Source organism: Podarcis liolepis, assembly GCF_965112155.1.
Source record: "Podarcis liolepis genome assembly, chromosome: 16".
In the NCBI taxonomy this organism is placed as follows: Eukaryota; Metazoa; Chordata; class Lepidosauria; order Squamata; family Lacertidae; genus Podarcis; species Podarcis liolepis.
In genome coordinates, this window is record NC_139567.1 from 379,020 (window position 1) to 402,379 (window position 23,360).

The 23,360-nt window shown below is 47.2% G+C and overlaps 1 protein-coding gene across 3 annotated transcripts in view; it reads right to left on the reverse strand.

The window, feature by feature from the left end:
* The window catches only part of LOC310695689 (disintegrin and metalloproteinase domain-containing protein 2-like), an 83,937-nt gene extending 60,846 nt beyond the window's left edge, over positions 1–23,091 (reverse strand). For 2 of the 3 annotated variants that reach the window (XM_083480508.1, XM_083480506.1), the window contains exons 1-7: positions 22,501–22,644; positions 22,312–22,379; positions 21,327–21,388; positions 20,356–20,434; positions 15,825–15,901; positions 14,510–14,687; positions 13,198–13,254 (exon numbers count right to left, since the gene is read on the reverse strand). In XM_083480508.1, the coding sequence (XP_083336634.1) occupies positions 13,198–13,254; positions 14,510–14,687; positions 15,825–15,901; positions 20,356–20,434; positions 21,327–21,388; positions 22,312–22,379; positions 22,501–22,591 (612 nt within the window). In that variant the 5' untranslated portion in view covers positions 22,592–22,644. Of the gene's footprint in view, positions 1–13,197; positions 13,255–14,509; positions 14,688–15,824; positions 15,902–20,355; positions 20,435–21,326; positions 21,389–22,311; positions 22,380–22,500; positions 22,645–22,903 lie in introns of those variants that run through there. The other variant, XM_083480507.1, reaches the window with a different exon arrangement.
* Between the last annotated feature and the right edge of the window lie 269 nt (positions 23,092–23,360).

The window sequence follows — 23,360 nt, forward strand, 5'->3', positions numbered from 1 at the left end:
GCGAAGGGGAGGAGGCAGAAGAAAAGATGAGTGATGACGACGACCCGAGATCTCCGAGTCTTTCCAGTGAATCAGAAGATTCACAGAAAGGAGCACCAGTGGCCAGGGCAAGGGGGGAGTCTAGGGGGGCACCCCAGGAAGATAGAGCCAGAGGGGACTCAGAGGAGAGCAGTTGGAAATCGGGACCAGCGTCACCGCCAGAGAGCAGGGAAGAGGAAGGGAGCCAGGGGGCAAGCGCTGGCAGCTCACAACAGGAGGGAGGGCATGAGTCAGGAGTGGCCACACCTCCATCGGGGAGCGAGGAAACGGTCAGACGGAAAGTGGAAAGTTGGGCGCGCGCGCCAAGTTCAAATGCACAGGAAAGTGACGCAGTGGGCAGCCCTGAAAGAGAGCCAGGTCCTAAAGCCCGGCGCAAGGAGACAGGAGGGTCCGGGGGGTCGGCGTCAGAAGAATCCAGGAAGGAAGAGACCCCGGGGGGTAGAGGGACCCAGAGGAGGACAGTCAGGCGGAAAAGGTGGAGCAGGGCTAGGATATTAAGTTGGTGCACAAGGGGCGGAGACTCAGACGGAGCTTCGCCGATCTAGCCACTAGATGTAGAGTTGCACGCAGCAGCTTGAGAATGGAAACTGTAACTCAATAAAGACTTTTACTTAATGATCGCTGGCTAGCGTGATCCTCTGTGAGCTAGGATCTTTAAGCAGCTCTGACAGTAAGCTCCGTCTCATAATTGTGGGCATCTACAGCCTCGAGGAGAGGAGAGAAGCAGGTGCCTACTAGCGAGCTCACGAATGGCAGCCGACATGACGGCTGAGCAGCAGATAGCGGAACTCAGAGAAGCAGTGTCACAACTGAATGCCGAGGCTCTCGCATCCAGGAAGAGAGAGGAGGAGGCAGCTGCCGCCTGCAGGGATCTCCAGGTCAGGTTAGACGTGCTTACAAAGCAAGGGCAACTGACACCCAGACAGGAGGGAATTGGGTTGGCGAGACGAACAGGCGGTCTGGTCTCTCACTTCGATGGGAACCTGCAACAGTATCCCAACTTTAGAGCAGACGTACTGTGCGCACTGCAACTGCTGAATAAAGACTTTAGAGATGAGCAAGAGAAAGTGGGATTCATCATGTCCCATTTGCATGGGGATGCTAAAGCATGGCTGCGCAATTTGTGGAGAGATAAGGATCCGGCGCTCCAAAATGCGGATGCCTTTATTAAAGCGATGGATGGGTGTTTTTTATCAAGCATTGACGTGGATCTTGCCCGGAAGGAGGTGCATGGACTAAGGCAAGGGAGGGCCAGCGTAAGGCAGTACCATGCCCGCTTTTTTGCTTTGGTCAGTGCCCTGGAATGGGACAGAGATTCGGCCCCTGTAAGAGACCTCTTTTGGGAGGGGTTGCACAGCTCGATTAAAGATGAAATTGCGAGGGGGGAGAGACCCCGGACCACGCAGGAGATCGTTCAAAGGGCGCTGGCGGTGGGGGTGCGGCTGGAAGAACGTCCATGGAGCAGGGACGAAGGGCGTGGAGGGCGCGAACCAGCCAGGGGCTCCTCCTTCCTTCCCAGAGAAGCAGCGCGTGCGCAATCCACGCCTCCGCCAGGAGGAGGGGCGGAACCTATGGAGGTTGGAAGTGCAAGGGCTCAGTCAGCAGCCAGAGCCCTAGCACCGGCAACAGTGAAAGCGAAGCCTCCTAGAGGGAACAGGAAGTGTTACATCTGCGAGGATCCAGGGCATATGGCGAAAGAGTGTCCCCGGAGGCTCCACAAGCACACTGCAGCCTCAGCAATGGTGACTGCAGCGACGCAGCAAGGAGAACCACAGCAGGGAAACGACGCAGTCTGGCTGGAGGAAGAGGCGCTGGGGCCCAGCCAGACGTGTTAGTGACGCAGTCCCCAGAGATTTTACAGCCCGTGAACCCCCTCCCGCCCAAACCAGTAGTGAGGCTCACCGCATCGCTCCAGCTGCCCAATGGAATCACCATGGACGTGCCAATCACCATTGACTCAGGAAGCAATGCAGACTTTATAGGGCAGGACTTTGTCGACCGGCACGCTATACAGTTGCTGCCTGCCACGCTGCCCCTGCAGGTTGTCACTGTGGATGGCAGGGAGCTGCTCGGGGGGCAAGTGGTGAAGCAGACGCCACCAATGGTGATGCGACTTGGGAATCACAGGGAAATCATCAGCTTCAACGTCACTCAACTATCGGACACGCCCATTGTATTGGGCATGAGTTGGCTGGACAAGCACAGCCCAACGCTGGCTTGGTACCAGAGGCAACTGACTTTCGGCTCTTCCTTTTGTGCTGAACACTGCATCGTGCCCCGGCAGGAAGGAGAGGAAGAGGAGTCACAGCTGCTGCTAGGCACGCTGCAAGCGATTCCCCACAAGTACGCAGAATTTTTGGAAGTTTTCTGCGAGAAGGAGGCAGACAGGCTACCCCCTCACAGACCATATGACTGCAAGATTGACCTGCTGCCGGGGGCGGCGCTGCCTAAAGGGAAGCTGTATTCCATGTCAGAGGACGAACTGCAAGAACTCAAAGAGTTCATAGATCATAATTTGGAGCGCGGTTTCATCCGGGAGTCCAAGGCAGCGGGGGGCAGTCCTGTATTCTTTGTTAAGAAGCGGGACACGCCCCAAAAAAGACTTGTAGTGGACTATCGCATCTTAAACAGTGTGACCAAGCCATCGGACTTCCCCATGCCCCGAATCGACGACCTCCTAGCAAAGGTGCGGAAGGGCAGCGTGTTCACCAAGTTAGACCTGCGAGGGGTGTACAACCTCATTCGCATGCGGGAAGGAGATGAGTGGAAGACAGCCATGTTCACGCCACTGGGCACCTACGAATATAGAGTTATGCCTTTTGGATTGCAAAATGGCTCCCACGTTTTTCAAGCTTTCATGCATCACGTGTTGGCGGGACTTCTCTACAAGACGTGCGTCTGTTTCTTAGATGACATCCTGATCTTTTCGGAATCGCAGCAGGAGCATGACAGACACGTCAAGGAAGTGCTGAGCAGGCTAAGGCAGCATAGGCTCTACGCCAAGCTGGAGAAGTGCCAATTCGACGTGACTGAGGTGGATTTTCTGGGCTACAAGTTGTCTGACAAGGGGCTCGCCATGGACAGCGCCAAGGTTCGAGTGGTGTTGGATTGGAAAAGCCCACGCAACCGGAAGGAGGTCCAACGGTTTGTCGGCTTTGCGAACTTCTATCGCAAGTTTATCAAAGGCTTCGCTATGCAGACAGCGGCCATCACGGACACGCTTAGCTCCAAGAAAAAGAAGTTCATCTGGACAGAGCAGGCGGAGCAGTCCTTTCAGGCACTCAAGCGTCTCTTCGCGTCGGAAGAGCAGCTGCTGCATGTCGACCCCAGCAGGCCGATGAGGGTGGAGACAGACGCCTCGGACAGAGCCGTGGGGGCAGTCCTGCTGCAGAAAGACCCGCAGGGGGTTTGGCGGCCGGGAGCGTTTTACTCCAGGAAGCTCAGCAAGTCCGAGCAGAACTACACCATCTGGGACAGGGAGTTGCTGGCCATTCATGCAGCGTTCAAAGCGTGGAGGCACTTCCTGATCGGAGCCAAGCACACGGTGCAGGTTTGCATGGACCACAAGAATCTGGAGCACTGGCGCACGGCACAGTTCCTGAACCAGAGGCAGATACGTTGGGCTGAGTTCTTTGCGAACTTCGACTTCCGAATAGAGTATGTCCCGGGGGACACCAACATCATGGCGGACGCTCTCTCCCGTAAGCCACAGTACCTGGAGGACGCAACGCCAGCGGCCGCCATGCACATCTTCGCACCAACAGTGTGGGCGTGCGCCGCGGCAACCGTGGACCTGGAGGCGGTGCGACGAGCGTTGCAGGATGACTCCTTCGCGCAAGCAAAGATGGCAGAGGTGCAAAGGGGCAAGGCAGCGACCGACGGTTTCCAGCTGAGAGATGGATTGCTCATCCGTAAAGGGGCCATCTACGTGCCGGGAGACGAACTTCGCGCCAAGGTGCTGCAGCAGCTGCACGACGCGCCCACTGCCGGGCACTTTGGCAAGGAGAAGACGGTGGAATTAGTAGCCAGGGATTTCTGGTGGCCCGGAATGAGAGGGGAGGTTGCGGACTACGTGGCGAGGTGTGACACCTGCCAGAGGGCCAAGCCAGTGCACAGACCGCCGGCCGGACTGTTGGAACCGCTGCAAACTCCGGTCGAACCATGGGAGAGGGTGGCCCTGGACTTTGTCACGGATCTGCCCAGCTCAAGGGGCAAGACGGCAGTGCTGGTGGTGGTGGATTTGTTTTCCAAGATGGCACATTTCATTCCGTGTGCTAAGGTGGCCACGGCAGAGCAAACCGCCAAACTGTTCATAGACCACGTGTTCAAGGTTCACGGTCTGCCACGGTCGATTCTGTCCGACCGGGGGCGGCAGTTCATCTCGAATTTCTGGCAGAAGCTGATGGGCTTCCTGAACGTCAAGATCAACCTGGCGTCGGCGAGACACCCGCAGACCAACGGGCAAGCGGAGCGGGTCAATGCCATCATGCAGCAGTACCTGAGATGTTATGCAAATCAACAGCCTGCGACGTGGGTGGATTACCTGCCGCTCGCCGAGTTCGCCTACAACAACACGAAGCACGTGTCCACGGGGGTCACGCCGTTCTTCGCCAACAACGGGAGGCACCCCAGAACCTTCCCGGGACTGGAAAGACTGGGGGAGGGGGAGCCGCAGACGGCAGATGCGTTCGCGTCGGAGTTGCAGGAAGTCCACGATCAGCTGCGGCGCCACCTGGAGCTGGCCAAACACGCATACAAGGTACAAGCGGACAAACACAGGAGGGTTGGCGAAGAGATCCACGTGGGAGACTGGGTCTGGTTAGCAGCCCACGCAGTGCCGGCCAGGTCATTGGCCAAGAAGAAACTAGGGCATAAGCAACTGGGGCCCTACCAAGTCGAAGAGCAGGTCAACCCGGTAGCTTTCAGGCTGGCGCTTCCGGAGGGTTCCAGGATGCATCCGGTGTTCCACAGATCGGTGCTCACTCCCTACAAGGCACCGCACAGGTTTCAGGAACCCGGAACGGCACCGAGTCCGTTCAGAGACAGAACCGGGCACGCGGGAGTGGCACAGGAGGAGCGCATCAACGAAGTCACGGAGATTTTGGACTCCAGATGGGGGGAAGAGGGGGTAGAATACTTTCTCGCCAAGGAGGGCACCCCGGCCAGTGCGAACAGCTGGGTGCCGGGCTACGCCTTGGACGAACCTCTGCTCAAAGACAAGTTTCATGCCCTCTTCCCACATAGACCAATGCCAGCAGACTTTTTCGACGACTGGCTTTTCACGCCCACGCTTTCGGCCAGCACGTTCCGGGGGTTCGACTCGGACGAGGACCCGACACGAGACGCCCGTTCCCCGGAGGGGTCACCCTCGGGATCTGCCTCAGAACCCTCGTATTGGTGGGACGATAGACCAGAGGAGCAGTGGCGCAGGAAGTGGCTGGAAGGTCCAGGACGAGCGACGCCGCCAGGAGGAAGTGAGGGAGAGACGGACATGGACGTTTTCGGGGACGACCCTGGTTTCGAGCACGGCGGCACAGAGATGGAAGCGGAGGTGACCGTCGTCGACGAGAGCAGGGAGGAAGACCCGGGAGACTTCAGATGGAGGCCCGCCACGGGAAGCGAACGATATCCGACGTTCGTCCCTTTGACACAGCAGAACCCAGCTCCCGCACCAGAAGGAGGGGAGGGGGGAATGGGGGGCTTCGAGGGGGGGATGGATGTCAGGGGTTCAGGAGCAGAGGCAAGGGCAAGGGAGGAAACAGAGAGCGAAGGGGAGGAGGCAGAAGAAAAGATGAGTGATGACGACGACCCGAGATCTCCGAGTCTTTCCAGTGAATCAGAAGATTCACAGAAAGGAGCACCAGTGGCCAGGGCAAGGGGGGAGTCTAGGGGGGCACCCCAGGAAGATAGAGCCAGAGGGGACTCAGAGGAGAGCAGTTGGAAATCGGGACCAGCGTCACCGCCAGAGAGCAGGGAAGAGGAAGGGAGCCAGGGGGCAAGCGCTGGCAGCTCACAACAGGAGGGAGGGCATGAGTCAGGAGTGGCCACACCTCCATCGGGGAGCGAGGAAACGGTCAGACGGAAAGTGGAAAGTTGGGCGCGCGCGCCAAGTTCAAATGCACAGGAAAGTGACGCAGTGGGCAGCCCTGAAAGAGAGCCAGGTCCTAAAGCCCGGCGCAAGGAGACAGGAGGGTCCGGGGGGTCGGCGTCAGAAGAATCCAGGAAGGAAGAGACCCCGGGGGGTAGAGGGACCCAGAGGAGGACAGTCAGGCGGAAAAGGTGGAGCAGGGCTAGGATATTAAGTTGGTGCACAAGGGGCGGAGACTCAGACGGAGCTTCACCGATCTAGCCACTAGATGTAGAGTTGCACGCAGCAGCTTGAGAATGGAAACTGTAACTCGATAAAGACTTTTACTTAATGATCGCTGGCTAGCGTGATCCTCTGTGAGCTAGGATCTTTAAGCAGCTCTGACAATTATGAAAATATGATTTATGAATATATTTACCTTATTTGTATTTTCTTTTCTTATTCTTACTTTCTCTTATAATTTTACTTTGATCTTTTTTGTTTGTGTTTGATGTTATCTTTGTTGTTTAAAAATTGCAATAAATATTTTATAAAAAAATAAAAAAATAAAACCTGCCACTTGACCAAATTCCTGAATTAATTCTAAAACCCTCTTCGTACTAGATTCTGGCTCCTGTAACGTCAGTACTAAGTCATCTGCAATGCTCTCAGTTTATATTGTTTGGCTCCGACCTGTATACCTTTAACCAACCGGTCCCTTCTAATCATATTTAGCAAAACCTCCAGGACCGATATAAAAAGCAGTGGGGAGATTGGGCACCCCTGTCGTGTCCCTTTTTCTATTCTAAATTCTTCCGTAACCACGTTGTTTACAATTAGTTTAGCCATTTGTTCAGAGTATATTGCACCTATACCATTTTCAAAACCTTGGCCCACCCCCATCCCATGTAGGTTCTTCTTCATAAAACTCCAAGAGATATTGTCAAAAGCTTTCTCTGCATCCACAAATATCAAAACTGCTTTGGTGTTTATATTCACTTCTAGTTTTTCCAAGATATCTATTATATTCCTCACATTATCAGACAAGTGTCTTCCTGGGAAAAAGCCCGCTTGGTCTTTATGAATCTCTTCCATCAATACTTTTTTCAATCTCTTGGCCAAAATGTCAGCAAAAATTTTATAATCCACATTAAGTAACGATATAGGGCGGTAGTTCTTGAGCTGAGTCTTTTCAGTCTCTGTTTTCGGTATAAGTGTAATATACGCATCTTTCCACGATTCTGGTGCCCTTTTCCCTTCCAGTATTTCATTGCAGACTTCTTTCAAAGGTTGCAATAACCACTCTTTCAGAGTTCTATAATATCTAGAAGTCAGCCCATCCGGTCCTGGAGATTTGCCAAATTGCATATTTTGAATGGCACCTTCTACCTCCTGTTCAGATATTTTATGATTCAACATTAACTTGCTTTCTTGAGAGATTTTTTGTAATCCATTTATCTTCAAAAATTGGTCTATGTCCATCTCTTTCTGTGGTTCTTGTGTATATAATTTTTTAATATACCTCTCTCTCAAGGAGGAGTAGTGTGCCAAAGGTTATTGGCATAACACTAAATTATGCTCCATCTGTGCCTCCAAACTTGTGGTGGGAACAGCCCATGAATCTTCCTGTAAACTCTTCGCAATGTGTTAAGATAGTCAATGCAGCTTTAAAGTTCCAAGAAGAGTCAGGAATACAAAACGTGGGATAGAATGGGGTGAGGTGCTTAAATTTATCTGAGCTCAATATTCATTAAAATAGTCTTTAAAAGGAGTAAGAGAAAATAAAAAGATAAAATCAACGGGCTCACATTAGTAGAGTGCTGTCCGCCATCATACCGGAAGCTCCTCCTTTACTTCAGACCTCTTTCCTTCCACTTCTAAGTTTGTAATAGTGTTTAATTTTTGTCTCTTCTTCAATTGCCAAGCCAACAAGTTCCCACATTTGTTAGCTGGTTCAAATGTTTTTTGTCTCATTTGTTTAATTTTCCATTCTATTTCCTGGTTCATTATTTCCATATACTGTACTTGGTATAATTTTATTTCTCTCAAAATCTCCTGGGACTTTGGTTTTACTCTCAATTTCTTCTAATTTTCTCTAAAATTTTATCTTTCTTTTCATTTTGACTTCTCTTCTTTATAGCATTCTGTTGTATCAGGAACCCTCTCATAACCACTTTGCTTGCGTCCCAGATTACTCTTTTTTCAACATTGGTATTCATATTTATTTCAAAATAGTCTCTCAAGGTTTTTTGGGCCTTTTTATACACTTCTTCATCTCTAAATAAGGTGTCATTCATCCTCCATCTAAAGGATCCGGTTGTTGTTTGTTTCATGTCCATCCTTACAGCATTATGGTCGGAACAAGCTTTTGGGCAGATTTCTATTTTCTTAATCTTTGGTGCCATTCCTCTAGTTATCCATATTTGGTCAATTCTAGTCCATGTCATCTTGGCTTCAGAAAAGAAGGTTCCCTCTCTTCCCAGGGGGTTCTTTACTCTCCAGATGTCCACTAAATCTATGTTGTCTGTCATCTCGAAAAATGTTTTCGGTAGTCTACCATCCTTGATAACCACCTGTCTTTGTGCCTTGTCCATATTTGTAGATACTACACCATTCATGTCCCCCAACAAAATCAAATTATAGTCTAGATAGTCCAGTAAAGTCTCATGCAACTTTTTATAAAATTCCGATTTCCCCTCATTAGGTGCATAAATTCCTACAATCAAAAATTTCTCTCCTTGTACTTGAATTTCAATTGCCAGGAATCTTCCTTGGTCATCTTTAAAAATAAATTTTGGTGATAATTTCTCCTTTGTGTAAATCACAACTCCTCTTTTTTTAACTTTATCCGATGAAACAAACTCCTGTCCCAATCTTTTATTAATCAATAACTTCTTGTGTGTCCTTGTTATATGTGTTTCTTGTAAACAAATCAAGTCCAATTGTTCTTTTTTTAATAAGTGAAAAACTCTTTTCCTCTTCCAAGGAGAATTTAGACCATTACAGTTCCAACTTAATAGTTGCAGGGTCATGATGGGGCTACTTAACTTTACCTCCAACTGCTCCAAGTATCTGTTCTTGTTCTGTGGGTGGTGTCACTTTTTCTGGGCCGTGCAATCCAAAAGATAGATTTGATATGTCTAGTATGCCTTTTGGCTCTTCTTCAGCTTCGATTTCTTTCTGTAGATCTTCCTCGTGGTCTTTCAAGAACCTGTCTTTTTCATCCACTGATTTTATCTTTATCTTTCTTCCTTTGTATTTAAAAGACAGGCCTTGAAGAAATTCCCACCTGAAAAGAATTCTATTTCTTTTCAACAGGTCCACTAAGTCTCCGTATTTGGACCTTAAGTCCAACATGTTTTGGAATATCCTTGAATATCACCACACTTGAATCTTCAATTTCCAAAGTCTTTTGATAGTGCAAGTTCAAAATTCTGTCTCTCTCTTCTTTTGTTCGAAAGGTAATCAAACAGTCTCTCGCCTTATTCTTACTTAATCTTCTTCCAAGTCTAAATGCATTCACTATCTTAAATTCTTCCTTCCCTGGATCCAATTGCCAAAAATTTGTAAATTCCTGTGTAAGAAATTCAACCAGTTTGTCTTGCTCCTGTTCCGGTACGGCTCTAATTCTTAAATTTCTTTGTCTGTCTTTCAATTCAATCATAGAGAATGTCACATCATGATCCTCCAATTTCTTGTATACTGGTGGAATCGTCTCTTGGGTAGCGATCGCAATATCTTTTGCCTCTTCGGCTGTCTTTCGAGTTAATGCAGATTCCTGTAGTAGTTTTTCAATGGCCTGTGTATTTGTATTCACTTTCTGCCCCAAGCTATCGATACTTGCAGTATTTATATCAATTTTTCTGTTTGTCTCAGCTGCTTGCTTATTTAAACTTTCCAAAGATTCATTTATTTTAGCAAGTGCCTGTGCCAAAACTTCTTCCAACGACATAGCTTTTGGTTTAACCTGTGGGAGTGTAGTCCCTAATAGTCCAGATGGACCGGATGTTGAAAACCTTCGCTGTGCAGTGTCTGTCCGGAATTGTCTGCCAGATCTAGTAGTAGTAGGTTTTTCCTGCGACTCTATCTTCCCTTTACCATCTGCCATAACAGTCTCATAAAAACTCAAGGTCGCTCCCACAGTACAGCAATTGTTTTGGCATGAGATGGAGTGGAATGGAATTTTCCTCTGAGCCAGTTGTTATTGTAGCAATATCCAGCTGTCCTCTAGGGGGACACAATGTCGGCCCGAACTTGCAACTTTTAGAAACAAAAGTGATCTTTATAAGCCCCCAATTCACTTTAAAAACAACAGTCTCAATGCATTTAAACAGTTACTTTCAGGCAAGAAAGAGTCCAGTTACACTGTATCCCTTTTTGCAGAGTTAGCTGTCAAAACTTTCTGCTATGCAGCCCTTGTCTCAAGGCAGTCCGTTCCAAAGTTTAAACGATAAATTATTACTTCCTTTTCCCTTCTTTTTGCAGGTATATTTAGCTCAGTCTTACCTCCCCCTCCTCTCCTGCAATCCAGAGGGGGAAGCCACTTTCAGATGTTAGAATCATAGAATCATAGAGTTGGAAGAGACCACAAGGGCCATCAAGTCCAACCCCCTGCCAAGCAGCAAACACCATCAGAGCACTCCTGACATATGGTTGTCAAGCCTCTGCTTAAAGACCTCCAAAGTAGGAGACTCCACCACACTCCTTGGCAGCAAATTCCACTGTCAAACAGCTCTTACTGTCAGGAAGTTCTTCCTAATGTTTAGGTGGAATCTTCTTTCTTGTAGTTAAGATTAGCACTTTTTCTAAGCAACTTCTGTATTTCCGCTTTAGAGTCTCTTTGCTTTGATCTATTTACAACTAAGGGAAAGCAGACTTCCTGGTTGTACTTTCCCCGCTCAGTGCCAAATTAAATGTCCTTCTTTAAATCTGATTCAATCCTACTCACGGGTAGTTGTTTTCAAAGTCCAATTATTCCAGGAAAAAGGCAGCGCTCCCCGGCAACAGCTTCGCGGCTTCGCTCCGCGGGAGAAGCAGTTGGCTCACAGCACCACGCCACCCCCACTCCGCTCCGGAGCCCATTGCCAAGCTCCTTTAACAGTTGGGGGTCGCAAATGGTGCCCGCTGAGTCCCAGGTTCACAGGCTTCACCCGCCTGTGATTTTTGAAGGGTCCCCGCTGCGCCGTTGCGGAAAAGACCCGATTTCCGCGGAGCTCCATCCCTCCGAATTAGAGGGAAGCAGCCATTACTGATGGCGCCACCCCGGAGGCGAAAAGGACCTTCTTCACCGCCTCTATTGCATCTGCAGAAAACAGCAGGAGGAGACTCCTTCAGGTGGTTCATAATCTAATGGAACCACTTTCACCATTGAGGCCCGGGAAGGGCCCCAAGATCTCCTACAATGATTTTGCAAAGTTTTTTGCAGATGTCACTCAGATTCAGAAAGAGGTAAACTCCACCTTGGGAGCAGGGCCAGGGCAGGAGAGTGTTAGAGTCCTGTCTAGTCAAATTGCATGATATCAATTCCAATCCATTATCCCCGAGGATGTGGACAGGCTGCTTGGATGCGTGAAACCAACCACCTGTCTCCTTGATCTTTGCCCATCCTGGCTGATAAAAGCAAGCCGGGAAGGGCTGGGCAATGGGCTCCGCGGGGTGGTGAATGCTTTTCTGTAAGGGAGCCTTCCCAGATCCGCTGAAAGAGGTGGTCATTAAACCGCTTCTTAAAAAACCATCTTTAGACCTGGCCAATATGGCCAACTATCGCCCAGTCTCAAATCTTCCATTATTGGGCAAGGTGATTGAGCAGGTGGTTGCTCAATAACTCCAGGCATGGTTGGGGGATGTGGACCATTTGGATCCCTTCCAGTCGAGATTCAGGCCTCATCATGGGACTGAAACTGCCTTGGTCACGCTGGTTGATGATCTCCGGCAGGCTAGGGACAAAGGTGAAAGCTGTTTCCTAGTTCTGCTGGATCTCTCAGCAGCCTTTGAAACCATCAACCATAACATCTTTCTGGACCGCCTAGAGGGGCTAGGAGCTGGGGGCACTGTTATACAGTGGTTCCACTCCTTCCTCCTGGGCTATGTTCAGAAAGTGGTATTGGGGGATGAGTGTTCAGACCCCTGGGCTCTCAGTTGTGGGGTGCCTCAGGGTTCTCCCCCATGCTTTTTAATATCTATATGAAACTGTTGCGAGAGATCATCAGGGGGTTTGGGCTGGGTGTTCATCAGTATGCGGATGATACCCAGCTCTACCTCTCCTTTAAATCAGAACCAGTGAAGGTGGTTAAGGTTCTGTGTGTGCGCCTGGAGGCAGTTGGAGGATGGATGGCGGCTAACAGATGGAGGTTGAATCCTGACAAGACAGAAGTACAGTGGTACCTTGGGTTAAGTACTTAATTCATTCCGGAGGTCCGTTCTTAACCTGAAACTGTTCTTAACCTGAAGCACCACTTTAGCTAATGGGGCCTCCTGCTGCTGCCAAACTGCCAGAGCACAATTTCTGTTCTCATCCTGAAGCAAAGTTCTTAACCTGAAGCACTATTTCTGGGTTAGCAGAGTCTGTAACCTGAAGCGTATGTAACCCAAGGTACCACTGTACTGTTCTTGGGGGACAGGGGGCAGGCGGGTGTGGAGGACTCCCTGGTCCTGAATGGGGCGACTGTGCTTCTGAAGGACCAGATGAGCAGCCTGGGAGTCATTTTGGAAATCCAGACGGATGGGCGGGGTATAAATAGTAGTAGTAGCAGTAGTAGTAATTATTATTATTATTATTAATGTGTGGAGAAAGTGGGCAGAGAGCTTTTCCTCCTACTCTCATTATCCTAGAACTCAAGATGTTTCCCCTCCACTGCCAGACATAGGAGACTGGGAATTGCCCATGTTTTGTCACACTAAAATCCTGCTTGAAAGCTTCCCATGGGCATCTTGTTGGCCACCATGGGAACGGGATGCTGGACCCAATGAGTCTTCTCTTCTTATGTTTGTATATGAAGAAAGAACATACTTCTGAAAACCTTGTAATGAAAGCTTGAAGTGATGTACGTAGTGGGGGGGGGGGCAACAGGGAGTCCTTCAAATAAACCTACCAATCCCTTGGCCACAACTATGTGCATTTCCACATATCTCGTGGTGCTGAAGTTAACCTATTGTAATTCAAGAAAGAACATACCATTACTGCACTCATACTAACATCATGAAAAATTCACAGGTAGAACTCTAAATGCTGCTGAATCAGAATTCAAAATGTAGGTGAAGTATCTGGCAGATTGGGGTTGCATCAAGGCCTGGAGAAATGCGGGGTGGGTTCCCAGGCATTGGTCATACTGGCTAGGGCCAGTAGGAACTGTAGTCCAACATTTGGTGGGGGAGCACAGCTTTCTCATGGCTCACCTAGGAAGACCAATAGCCTGATTCTCTATTCTCAACATGTTCATTCAAAAGAATTATTTGAGAGAAGGCATCACTGTTTAAACTGGTATCATAGTGTTTAAAATGTATGGTGTGAATGTGGCCTAAGACAAGGATGGGGAATGTTTTTCAAACCGAGGCCACATTCCTTTCTATGCAACCTGCCAGAGCCGGACACATAATTAAACCAAGGGCCCATTAAGCAGCCAGGCAACCAGAGCCAACCACACTTGGCCAGCTTTCATAAGGTTTTAGTTGGCTCCACCTCTCTGGAGAGACAACATCTGTTGCTTCAGCAAGGCCCTTTGGAGCTGTTTTTCACTGGACTCTGCTGGCTTCCTTAGATGTGGACAGCATTTTCACCTTTTTATTTCTTGATTTTGGAGTCTCCCTTTAAGGTTGCAATCCTGTGCACACTAATCTCAGTCAAAACAGTGGTACCTACTTCTGATGAAACATGCACAGAATTAGGCTGCAGAGGTGAGCATCACACACAGCTTGCTGGAGACGCTAAGCTATGAAGCTGATGCTCAGAGAGCCAGCAGGGCATCATAACTGTCAGTGTGAAAGCTGAGAAGAAGAAAAGAAGTGTTCTGCCAGAGTATATGCTTTCTAGGAGGTCAGAAAAGGAACAGCTCTATTGACGGGGGCGGCAGCAAGGTTTTGCTCCTGAAAATCAAGCAACAGGCTTGTGGGACCTGCAGTTGCTTTTAGGGTGTTACTTAAGGCCCATATTGCTTTCTCTGTTGACTGTGGGCTCACCTCTATTCTGCATCCACATGTATATGGACAAACATTTACAAGCACTGAAGTCTTGGGGCGGGCGCAGTTCTCATCGAAAGAAAGCTGGCCTTGAAAAGGCTTCTCCCAGGAACTCCTACTGCTTGGGGGGGGGGGAGGGAAGGAGCATGTACATGCATAGGTGCACATATTACTATTTTGTTTTGGATCTATACACACAATTTTATTTAAAGAAAAAAAAGCACTCACTGGTATTCCTGATTCTACCCTTGGCGTTATTCCTGAACTCCATCTAATGGAATAATTCTGTTCAGAAAGTGGACGCTCTGCATCTTCGTATTCAATCTGATAAACAAGATGCTGAAATCCAGAAGCAGATTCAACTGGCTCAATTCCGTAGCTGCTGTTCTCAAACTGCAACAGCCCACTGGTAGGAGGAAATAAAGTGGAAAAGAAGCCCCCCACCCCAAAAAAATGTTGATGGTGCAAACTGTGACTTGGTAGCCAAAAGCTAAATTCCCATTTCAGTCCAATGCAATGCTTCAGCTGGTGGGCAGGGAGTTCAATCTTACTTTCTGCAGGGACTGGCTGTGTGAGCAGCCAATCCAACTGTGTTTCTACATATGACCTACCACATATGGCATCAGTGTGGAGCACATAGGCATGGTTCATGGGGAAAGGTGTTTAGGCCAAACAGTAAGACCTAGTGGGCCAAATCTGGTCCACAGTCTGGGGTTTGCCCATCCCTAATATAGGAGAAGATGACATGGGATGGAAATAATCCCATTTGAAAGAAAACTGAAAAAGACAGCCTTTTCCCTGAGTACTAAACAAAAACCACAGAGCCCAGGGCTTGCCAATCAGAAGGTTGGCAGTTCGAAACCCTGTGACAGGGTGAGCTCCCGTTGTTCAGTCCTAGTTCCTGCCCACCTAGCAGTTCAAAAGCATGTAAAAGTGCAAGTAGATAAATAGGTACCGCTCCGGCAGGAAGGTAAAAGGCGTTTCCGTGTGCTGCTCTGGTTTCGCCAGAAGCAGCTTAGTCATGCTGGCCACATGACCCGGAAGCTGTCCACAGACAAAACGCCAGCTCCCTCGGCCAGTAAAGTGAGATGAGCACCGCAACCCCAAAGTCGTTTGCAACTGGACTTAACGGTCAGGGGTCCCTTTACCTTTACTGACTAGACACCCGACTATTCTGTTGTATCAGGTGTGCATGTTATGGCAATCCATATAAAATGAACAGATCCTCAGTGTGTGTTCAGAGGGACTATTTGGGAAATGTATACTTGAGACTGCATGTAACTGGTGAGTAGAAAATGTTGATATATGTTGTATGTCAGGTATGAAAGGCAGTTCAATTTATACCTTGACTTTTACCTTGTGTGTGTTTGTGAAGAGGCTGATACATCCATGCCTAGTTATACTTTGCCACTCTGGCTTATTAAGCAGGATGTCCAATTTCAGTGGGGTTATCCTTTCTCAAAGCCCTGGAGTGCTCTGCAGGCAGCTGAACTTGGGACTGAGGAACAAAGGGTTCTGTTCAAGAATAACACATAGGTCTCACCTAAGCCCAAGGCAGGTGCTGAGCATCACAATGGAATCAGTATAGCCTTCAATGTAGCCTTGATAGTAGCAATTGCGCTAGAAAGAGTAATCAGAACAATTTACCTACAACCAGGGGGCAACTCAAAAGTGAAATACATACACTGCTATATGAAATCCAATCCTAGAGCACACAATTCAAATGAGAGATTAACAGGCTAAATTTGGGGTTGTTACCTAAAACCAAACTATGCAGTTACTCACCTTTCCTCTTGGGCTGACCAACTGCAGTTTCCCTTCTGGTCACAGTCAGGGTTGATGCTCATGTGGACAGTCCATTGAAAGCTGCTCCAGCAGCACAGAGAGTGGGGTATCTAGGCTTGTTTACAAAAACCCTCAGGTTGAGTTTCCTGGTGCCATGTACCCACAAAGCACTGATTCCCCACTAGCTAAGGTTTCTGGATATGTGCCTGCTCCATCAAGTGGGAAAAGTGTGTGGGGAAAGTGGAATGCAAAAGCAGTGGGTGAGAAAGGGTGAAGTGTCAGAAATATAAAATTTCCAGAAATGTGTATGTGGAAGGGGGTATTTCTAGAGGAAGGGGTAAACTATGAACTATGAAGAACGACTGAAATAAGTGCAATGTTTATTTTTTTTACCACACCTAAATTTATTTTTACTGCTTCAACATTTGGTATATTTGTGGAATTTAAGCACCTCAGTTTTCTACAAGCAAAATTGTGACTAGAACCATTTGTAGTTCACTCCCTTCTGTGGGTCTTGGCTAGAGCTCAGTTTTTACTTGAACTTGCAGATTTTTCCTCGAGTCTTTGGTATAACAAGGCTATTCTAGTATCCCATCTCCTTCAGACCTTTTTATAACACAGCAAAGTAATGCAATAAGCTGCAAGTTTCCCTGTCTGCAGCAGGGGCCCAATACCATAGTCATGTTGAGGATAGAAGACAAAACCTCAGAAAGGAAGGGGTCATGTCAAAAGGAGAGTTGAAGCAGGGCATTTGCGGCTAGTACCCCCAAACTAGACACAGATGCAGCTATCCATTGCTTCTCCGCTGAATATTGCCTAACCATGGGTGCACTGGAACCCGCATATGAATTTGTGCGATGGGCCAATCCTCTGTTGCTGCTGGTGGTGGTGAAACAAGATGCACACGTGGCACCAGCGGCCTAACACCCCCCCACCAGTGCAGGAGCAGGCCAAAGGTGTTGAGCTTTGTTTAGGGCAACCAGCCACCAATTTCAGGTGCCACCCTGCAGCACCTGAAATGACCAACAATACATGGAATTGATGAACCAAGAGATTGAATGGAAGATAAAGCAAATGAAGCAAAAGACCTTTGAATCAGCAAATAAATGTGGTAAACTTTTGGCATGGCAACTGAAGAAAAGGCAGAAACTAAATACAGTTACAAGCCTTGAGGTGGATGGAAAGAATATATCTAAACCCAATGAAATCAGAAATTGCTTTTTAAGTTATTTCAAAAAACTCTACACTCAAGGCCCGCAAAATGAAGAAGATATAGATAAATTCCTTGGAAAATATGGATTACAAAACATCTCTCATCAAAGCAAGATGGACTTGAACCAGAGAATCTCAGAACAAGAGATAGAGGCTGCCATTCAGAATATGCAACTGGGCAAATCTCCGGGACCAGATGGACTGACTTCCAGATACTACAAATCGCTGAAGGAATGGTTGACTCAACCACTAAGAGAAGTTTGTAATGAGATCCTTGAGGGAAAAAGGGCGCCTGAATCGTGGAAAGAGGCATATATTTCACTCATACCAAAGTCAGAGACTGAAAAGACCCAACTCAAGAACTACCGCCCAATATCACTCCTTAATGTGGATTACAAAATTTTTGCAGACATTTTGGCAAAAAGATTTAAAAGAGTTTTGATGGAGAAGATTCATAAGGACCAAGCAGGCTTTCTCCCTAAAAGACACCTGGCAGACAATGTAAGGAATGTAATAGACATTCTGGAAAAGCTAGAGGTGAATATAAACACTAAAGCAGTATTGATTTTTGTGGACGCGGAGAAAGCCTTTGACAATATTTCTTGGAGTTTTATGAGGAAGAATCTTCATGGGATGGGGGTAGGCCGGGGTTTTGAGAATGGTATGGCTGCAATATATTCTGAACAAAAAGCTAAACTGATTGTAAACAATGTTGTGACTGAGGAACTTAAGATAGAAAAAGGAACACGACAGGGGTGCCCGATTTCCCCATTACTTTTTATTTCAGTTCTGGAGGTGTTGCTGAACATGATAAGAAATGACCAGCAGGTTAAAGGTGTGCAGGTCGGAGCTAAACATTATAAGTTAAGAGTGTTCGCAGATGACCTAGTATTGACTTTGCAAGAGCCAAACACTAGTACGAAAAAGGTATTAGAAATAATACAACAGTTTGGCCAGGTAGCTGGATTTAAGTTGAACAAGCAAAAAACCAAAGTTTTAGGGAAAAACCTAACAGATATGGAAAAGGAGAAATTTCAAGAGGAAACAGGTTTGACTGTGGTCAAGAAGGTTAAATACCTAGGGGTTTACTTAACATCTAAGAATCAGAATTTGTACAAGGACAATTATGAAAAATGTTGGTTAGAAATCAAAAAAGATTTAGAAATATGGTCAAATTTGAAACTGTCAATGTTAGGCCGAATTGCAGTAATCAAAATGAATGTATTGCCTAGAATGTTATTTTTGTTTCAGACCTTGCAGATTATTGATAAGATGGAATGTTTTAAGAGGTGGCACAAAGACATTTCGAAATTTGTCTGGCAGGGCAAAAAGCCCCGAATTAAATTTAAAATATTGACAGATGCTAAAGAAAGAGGGGGATTTGCCCTGCCGGACCTGAAACTGTACTATGAGGCAGCAGCTTTTTGCTGGCTCAGAGAATGGATGCTCCTCGAGAACACGGACATCTTGGATCTGGAAGGTTTCAATAACGCTTTTGGTTGGCATGCATATCTTTGGTATGATAAAGCTAACAGTGCCTTTAAAAATCACATTGTCAGAAAAGCATTGTTTAATGTTTGGGTAAGATATAAAGATCTATTGGAAAACAAAACCCCTAGATGGGTCTCACCAGTGGAGGCTAAAGCAGTGAAGAAACTCAATATGGAGGTCGGATGGCCGAAGTATTGGGAAATTTTAGAACAGGATGGAGATAAGTTCAAACTACAAAGTCAGGAGAAATTGAAGCATAAAGTAGAAAATTGGTTCCAATATCGTCAAATAATGGAATTTTTTAAACAGGACAGGAAAATCGGTTTCCAGGTGGAAAAATCAAAATTAGAAACCGAACTGTTAGAACCCAATACTAAGAATTTATCTAGAATGTACAACTTGCTGTTGAAATGGAACACACAGGATGAAACAGTTAAATCGGCTATGATTAAGTGGGCTCAGGATGTTGGACATAACATTATGTCAGCTGACTGGGAATGGTTATGGAACACCGGTATTAAATTTACGGCATGTAATGCCTTAAAGGAAAACATTATGAAAATGGTATACAGGTGGTACATGACCCCAGTCAAGCTGGCAAAAATCTATCATTTGCCCGATAATAAATGTTGGAAGTGTAAAGAGACTGAAGGTACCTTTTATCACCTTTGGTGGACATGCCCGAAGATTAAGGCCTTCTGGGAAACGATCTATAATGAAATGAAAAAGGTACTTAAATGTACCTTTCCTAAAAAACCAGAGGCCTTTCTCTTGGGCATTGTCGGCCAACTGGTGACAAAGAAAGATAGAGCTTTTTTCATGTATGCTACAACAGCAGCAAGAATACTCATCGCAAAGTATTGGAAGACACAAGATTTACCCACTGTGGAAGAATGGCAGATGAAAGTGATGGACTATATGACACTGGCCGAGATGACAGGCAGAATCCGTGACCAACGAAAAGAGACGGTGGAAGAAGAGTGGAAAAAATTTAAAAGGTATCTTAAGGACTACCATAAACTTAATGAATGCTAAAATGTTGTGGTTTCCAGAAGCAAAAGGGTACAGGGATACAAGGTTAGACTATAAAAGAGGACTAAGATGATAAAGACTGGAAAATTACAATTGGAAGTTGCTAGTTGAATTTTGGACATTGGGATGCAGAGAGGGGGGGTATGGGGAAGTCCAAGAAAAGAGGTTTATGAAAATATGTTTGAAACTATACGTGTATGTTTGTCATTTTTAGTGTTTGTCTGTTTTTCTTAAAAACTTTGTAAAACCAATAAAAATTTTATAAAAAAAAAAAAAGAAATGACCAACAACTGCCTTGATCCTCCCCACCCCCAGCTACGCTAATGTGTGGCACACTTGGTGTAAGGATGTCTGTTTTTGTTTGAAAGGATGCGTGCTTTGAATATTCCCTGCCTTCTTAATTATTATCAACATATATACAAATCAGTATATACTAATCAGTTAAAACTACTATAGTTAATCTATTTTTAAAAAAATTGGTTGGCAGGTCTAATGTAGCTCAAACGATAGCCACTCAAAGAGAAACCTGTTTCCTACACCTGAGAGAATCTTACCTGAATGGGAGGAACAAAAGACACTGCTGACCCTCCATGGCTATACGTATAAACTCTGAAATCATTGGTTAAAAAGGATCTAAAAACAAAGCATAAAAAATACATAAAGGTGGCACGGAAAAGAGGGAAGGAGGGACAAATGGTCCAGAAAGTTACAACAGTGCCTGCTGTCATGTCCTGACATGTGACAGTGACTCAGAGCAGTATCCAACTAATGCGTACCATCAGCGCAAGGAGTTCCATGATGTGCACATGGAGCCCGCAAGGCCTTTTTGGGTGTCTCTTGGCAACATTTAAGAAAAAGCATCTTAGCCTCCCAAAGTGCTTCTGCATGGCTGGAACGTGTTGTTGAACTGTTATCACAACCTCTTGCTTGCCTGGATGAAGGTGAGGGGGCGGAGCAGGTGTATGAACCTTTGAATTTTGCATGGCTGGCACGTCTGCCACACAAGGGTGCACCCATTATTTGTTGCTGGACAAGAAAAGCTGCCCTCTAGGGAATGAGGTCCTTGGGCCTTTATAAGGGGAGCCTCTCCCCTTCTGTTACAACATTTTACCTTCTCAGCAATTCCGTGCACCTTTGTGGCAGAGGTACCTTTGTGGGCACATTTTAAATGCAAGAAGGTTTTCCCAGAGGCTACATAGGAGCCAACTCCTAGGGGCCAAGGTCCCACAAGCTGATAGGCATTGTCATTCAAATGGTCTGTGTGTGCTGCATCATGTGATCAATTATTCAGGGCGGGGCTTACCTGCACCCCATATTTTATTCAAATTGGCAGCCTAGGAGGCTATTAAGATTTGCTTCTGAAAGTAAGCTTGTTTTCTTTACAGAGGAGAGCTGAGTGCTTTGTCCCCTCTCTTCCTCAGAAAAGCTTTCCAGGAAATCTTTCTAGACACTACCAGGATTTATTAAACAAGATTGCAATGTCTTATAGAATGGGGGGCAAATCCCAGTTATTTATTCTACTCACTGTTGCTTCAGATGAATGATATATGGCTTTCCATTTATATCAATATCAAAGGTCATCCTTTCCTGCAATAGCCAAAGGGTTAATCTAGTTTTTATTTTGTTTACACATTAAACTCCAGCCTATGCAAAGAATTTGTGCACACTCCCCATGGTACAGATGGTAAAAAGTGGTACAGATGAAGAACAGATTTTAACAAATGGCTTGCTGCCACTGCAAGCCAGAGTCATTTCAATCATGAAGCTCAGTACAGAAATTTAAATTAATAATAGTAATAATGGCTTTAGCTGGAAGTGGGATTAGAACAGTGGTTCCCATGCAGCACTTTACAATGCTACAAATGGGATTCACAGCAAAATGTTGCTGCATATGTCCACCCCTAAGAGGAGTGCTCCTGTTCCTGTCTCTAGGCTACCTGCAAGAGGAAGCTTGTTCACATTAGTGGGGGAACTTTTTCTTGCCCCCCCCCCCCGCTTCCCCAAACATAAGCATTTATCTTTATGGGATGATGTGGGAGTTGGCTTAGTTCTGCACAATGTGGCAGTAAAAAGGACAAGGATGGGGCAAAGTTCTCCAGGAACTCTACACATTTGCGCAGTCTCAGTAAGCCATAGCTTCACTAACTGCCTTGTACAAACCAACTTGTCTGCTGCTGCTCACATTAACATTGTTGGTTTTAAAAGTTAGCATTTTTTTTAAAAAAAAAACTTTTAATTTAGGGCTGCCATACAGCCAGATTTCCCCAGACATTACCAAGATTTCAAAGGCGAAATTGTCATCCAGGGGGAATTTCCAAAAAGTGGTGCTTTGTCCTGGATCTTACGCAGGTCAAATGAAAAATCGAGGTCAACAATTTTGGGGTCAACAACTTTCGGGATGTCCTGGTTTTTACTTTTTGAAATATGGCAACCCTAAAAGTAAACAGCTTTGACAGGGCAGTCTGGAATGAAAGGTCAGGTAGAACACTTTTCATAATCAAACACAATACCGTATTTCCAGTGACGTAAGATGGGATCCTCTGAGGAACAGTCACTTGGAGGAATGTTCGCTGAGACCCTAGACAGAAGAGACCCTTCTATAGCCATTTATCCGTGAATACACTGCACTTAGATAAGCTCTGGGTGGGCACTACAGGGAAATCATTTTGCAAGAATTTTCAGCCCCCTCAACCAATTACCGTTTTCCACCATATATGGCATGGAGCCATGACAACTAAGGTGGCAGATTTGAATGTATGTCCGTCCGTCCGTATGTATGTAACTACACATTTGCAGTGTAGCTGTGACTTTTTCAAGGGCAGGAGTTTAGGGGCCAAGGAAGGCGGCCTTCGTGCCCCTCAGCCGCCCCCGGAGCAGCTTCTTCCTCGGCTGCTGCGCTCGTGCGGGGCCGCAGCTCCCCCGCGCCGAGTCAGGCCTGGCCCGGGGAGCAGAGCAGGAGAGGGGGCAGCAGCGCGGCCGCCCCCCTCTCGTCCCCCGCGGGACGGGCACTGCGCACGGATGGCGCCTGGATACGGAGAGAAACGGCGGCGGCCCTCCGAGGAGCCAGGAAGAAAGGCGGGGCCCCGGGGGCAGCAGGCTCACCCAGCGCAGAAACCAGGCACACGCCGCGCAGCGCCAGCAACAGGCCAAGCAGCGCCATGGCGCCCCTCGCTCGACCCGCAGCCGCCGGCGACCAGTAACGGGCGCCGAGGAACTCGAAGGCGGGGCCGGGAGAAGGGCGCGCTGGCGCCGCCGCGGGCCAACGGCTGCCGGGCGGGGCGGAGACGCGCGAGGGGCCGAGGCGCCGGGGCTGGGAGAGGGGTGGGGCGCGCGCAAAAGGGGCTCGGTTCTCGCCAACGTGCCCCCTTCCTGCTGCTTTTGCGGATTGGGCAAGAACCGCTCATCCTGAGCCGACGTTTGGATCCATCAAAATGTCTATAAGCAAGTTTCAAAAAGCCATGATTTCTAATATAGGAGCGTGGTGCAGTCTCCCAGCTGGTGGAGCATGAGGCTCTTAATCCCAGGGTCGTGGGCTCAAGCCCCACATTGGGCAAGATTC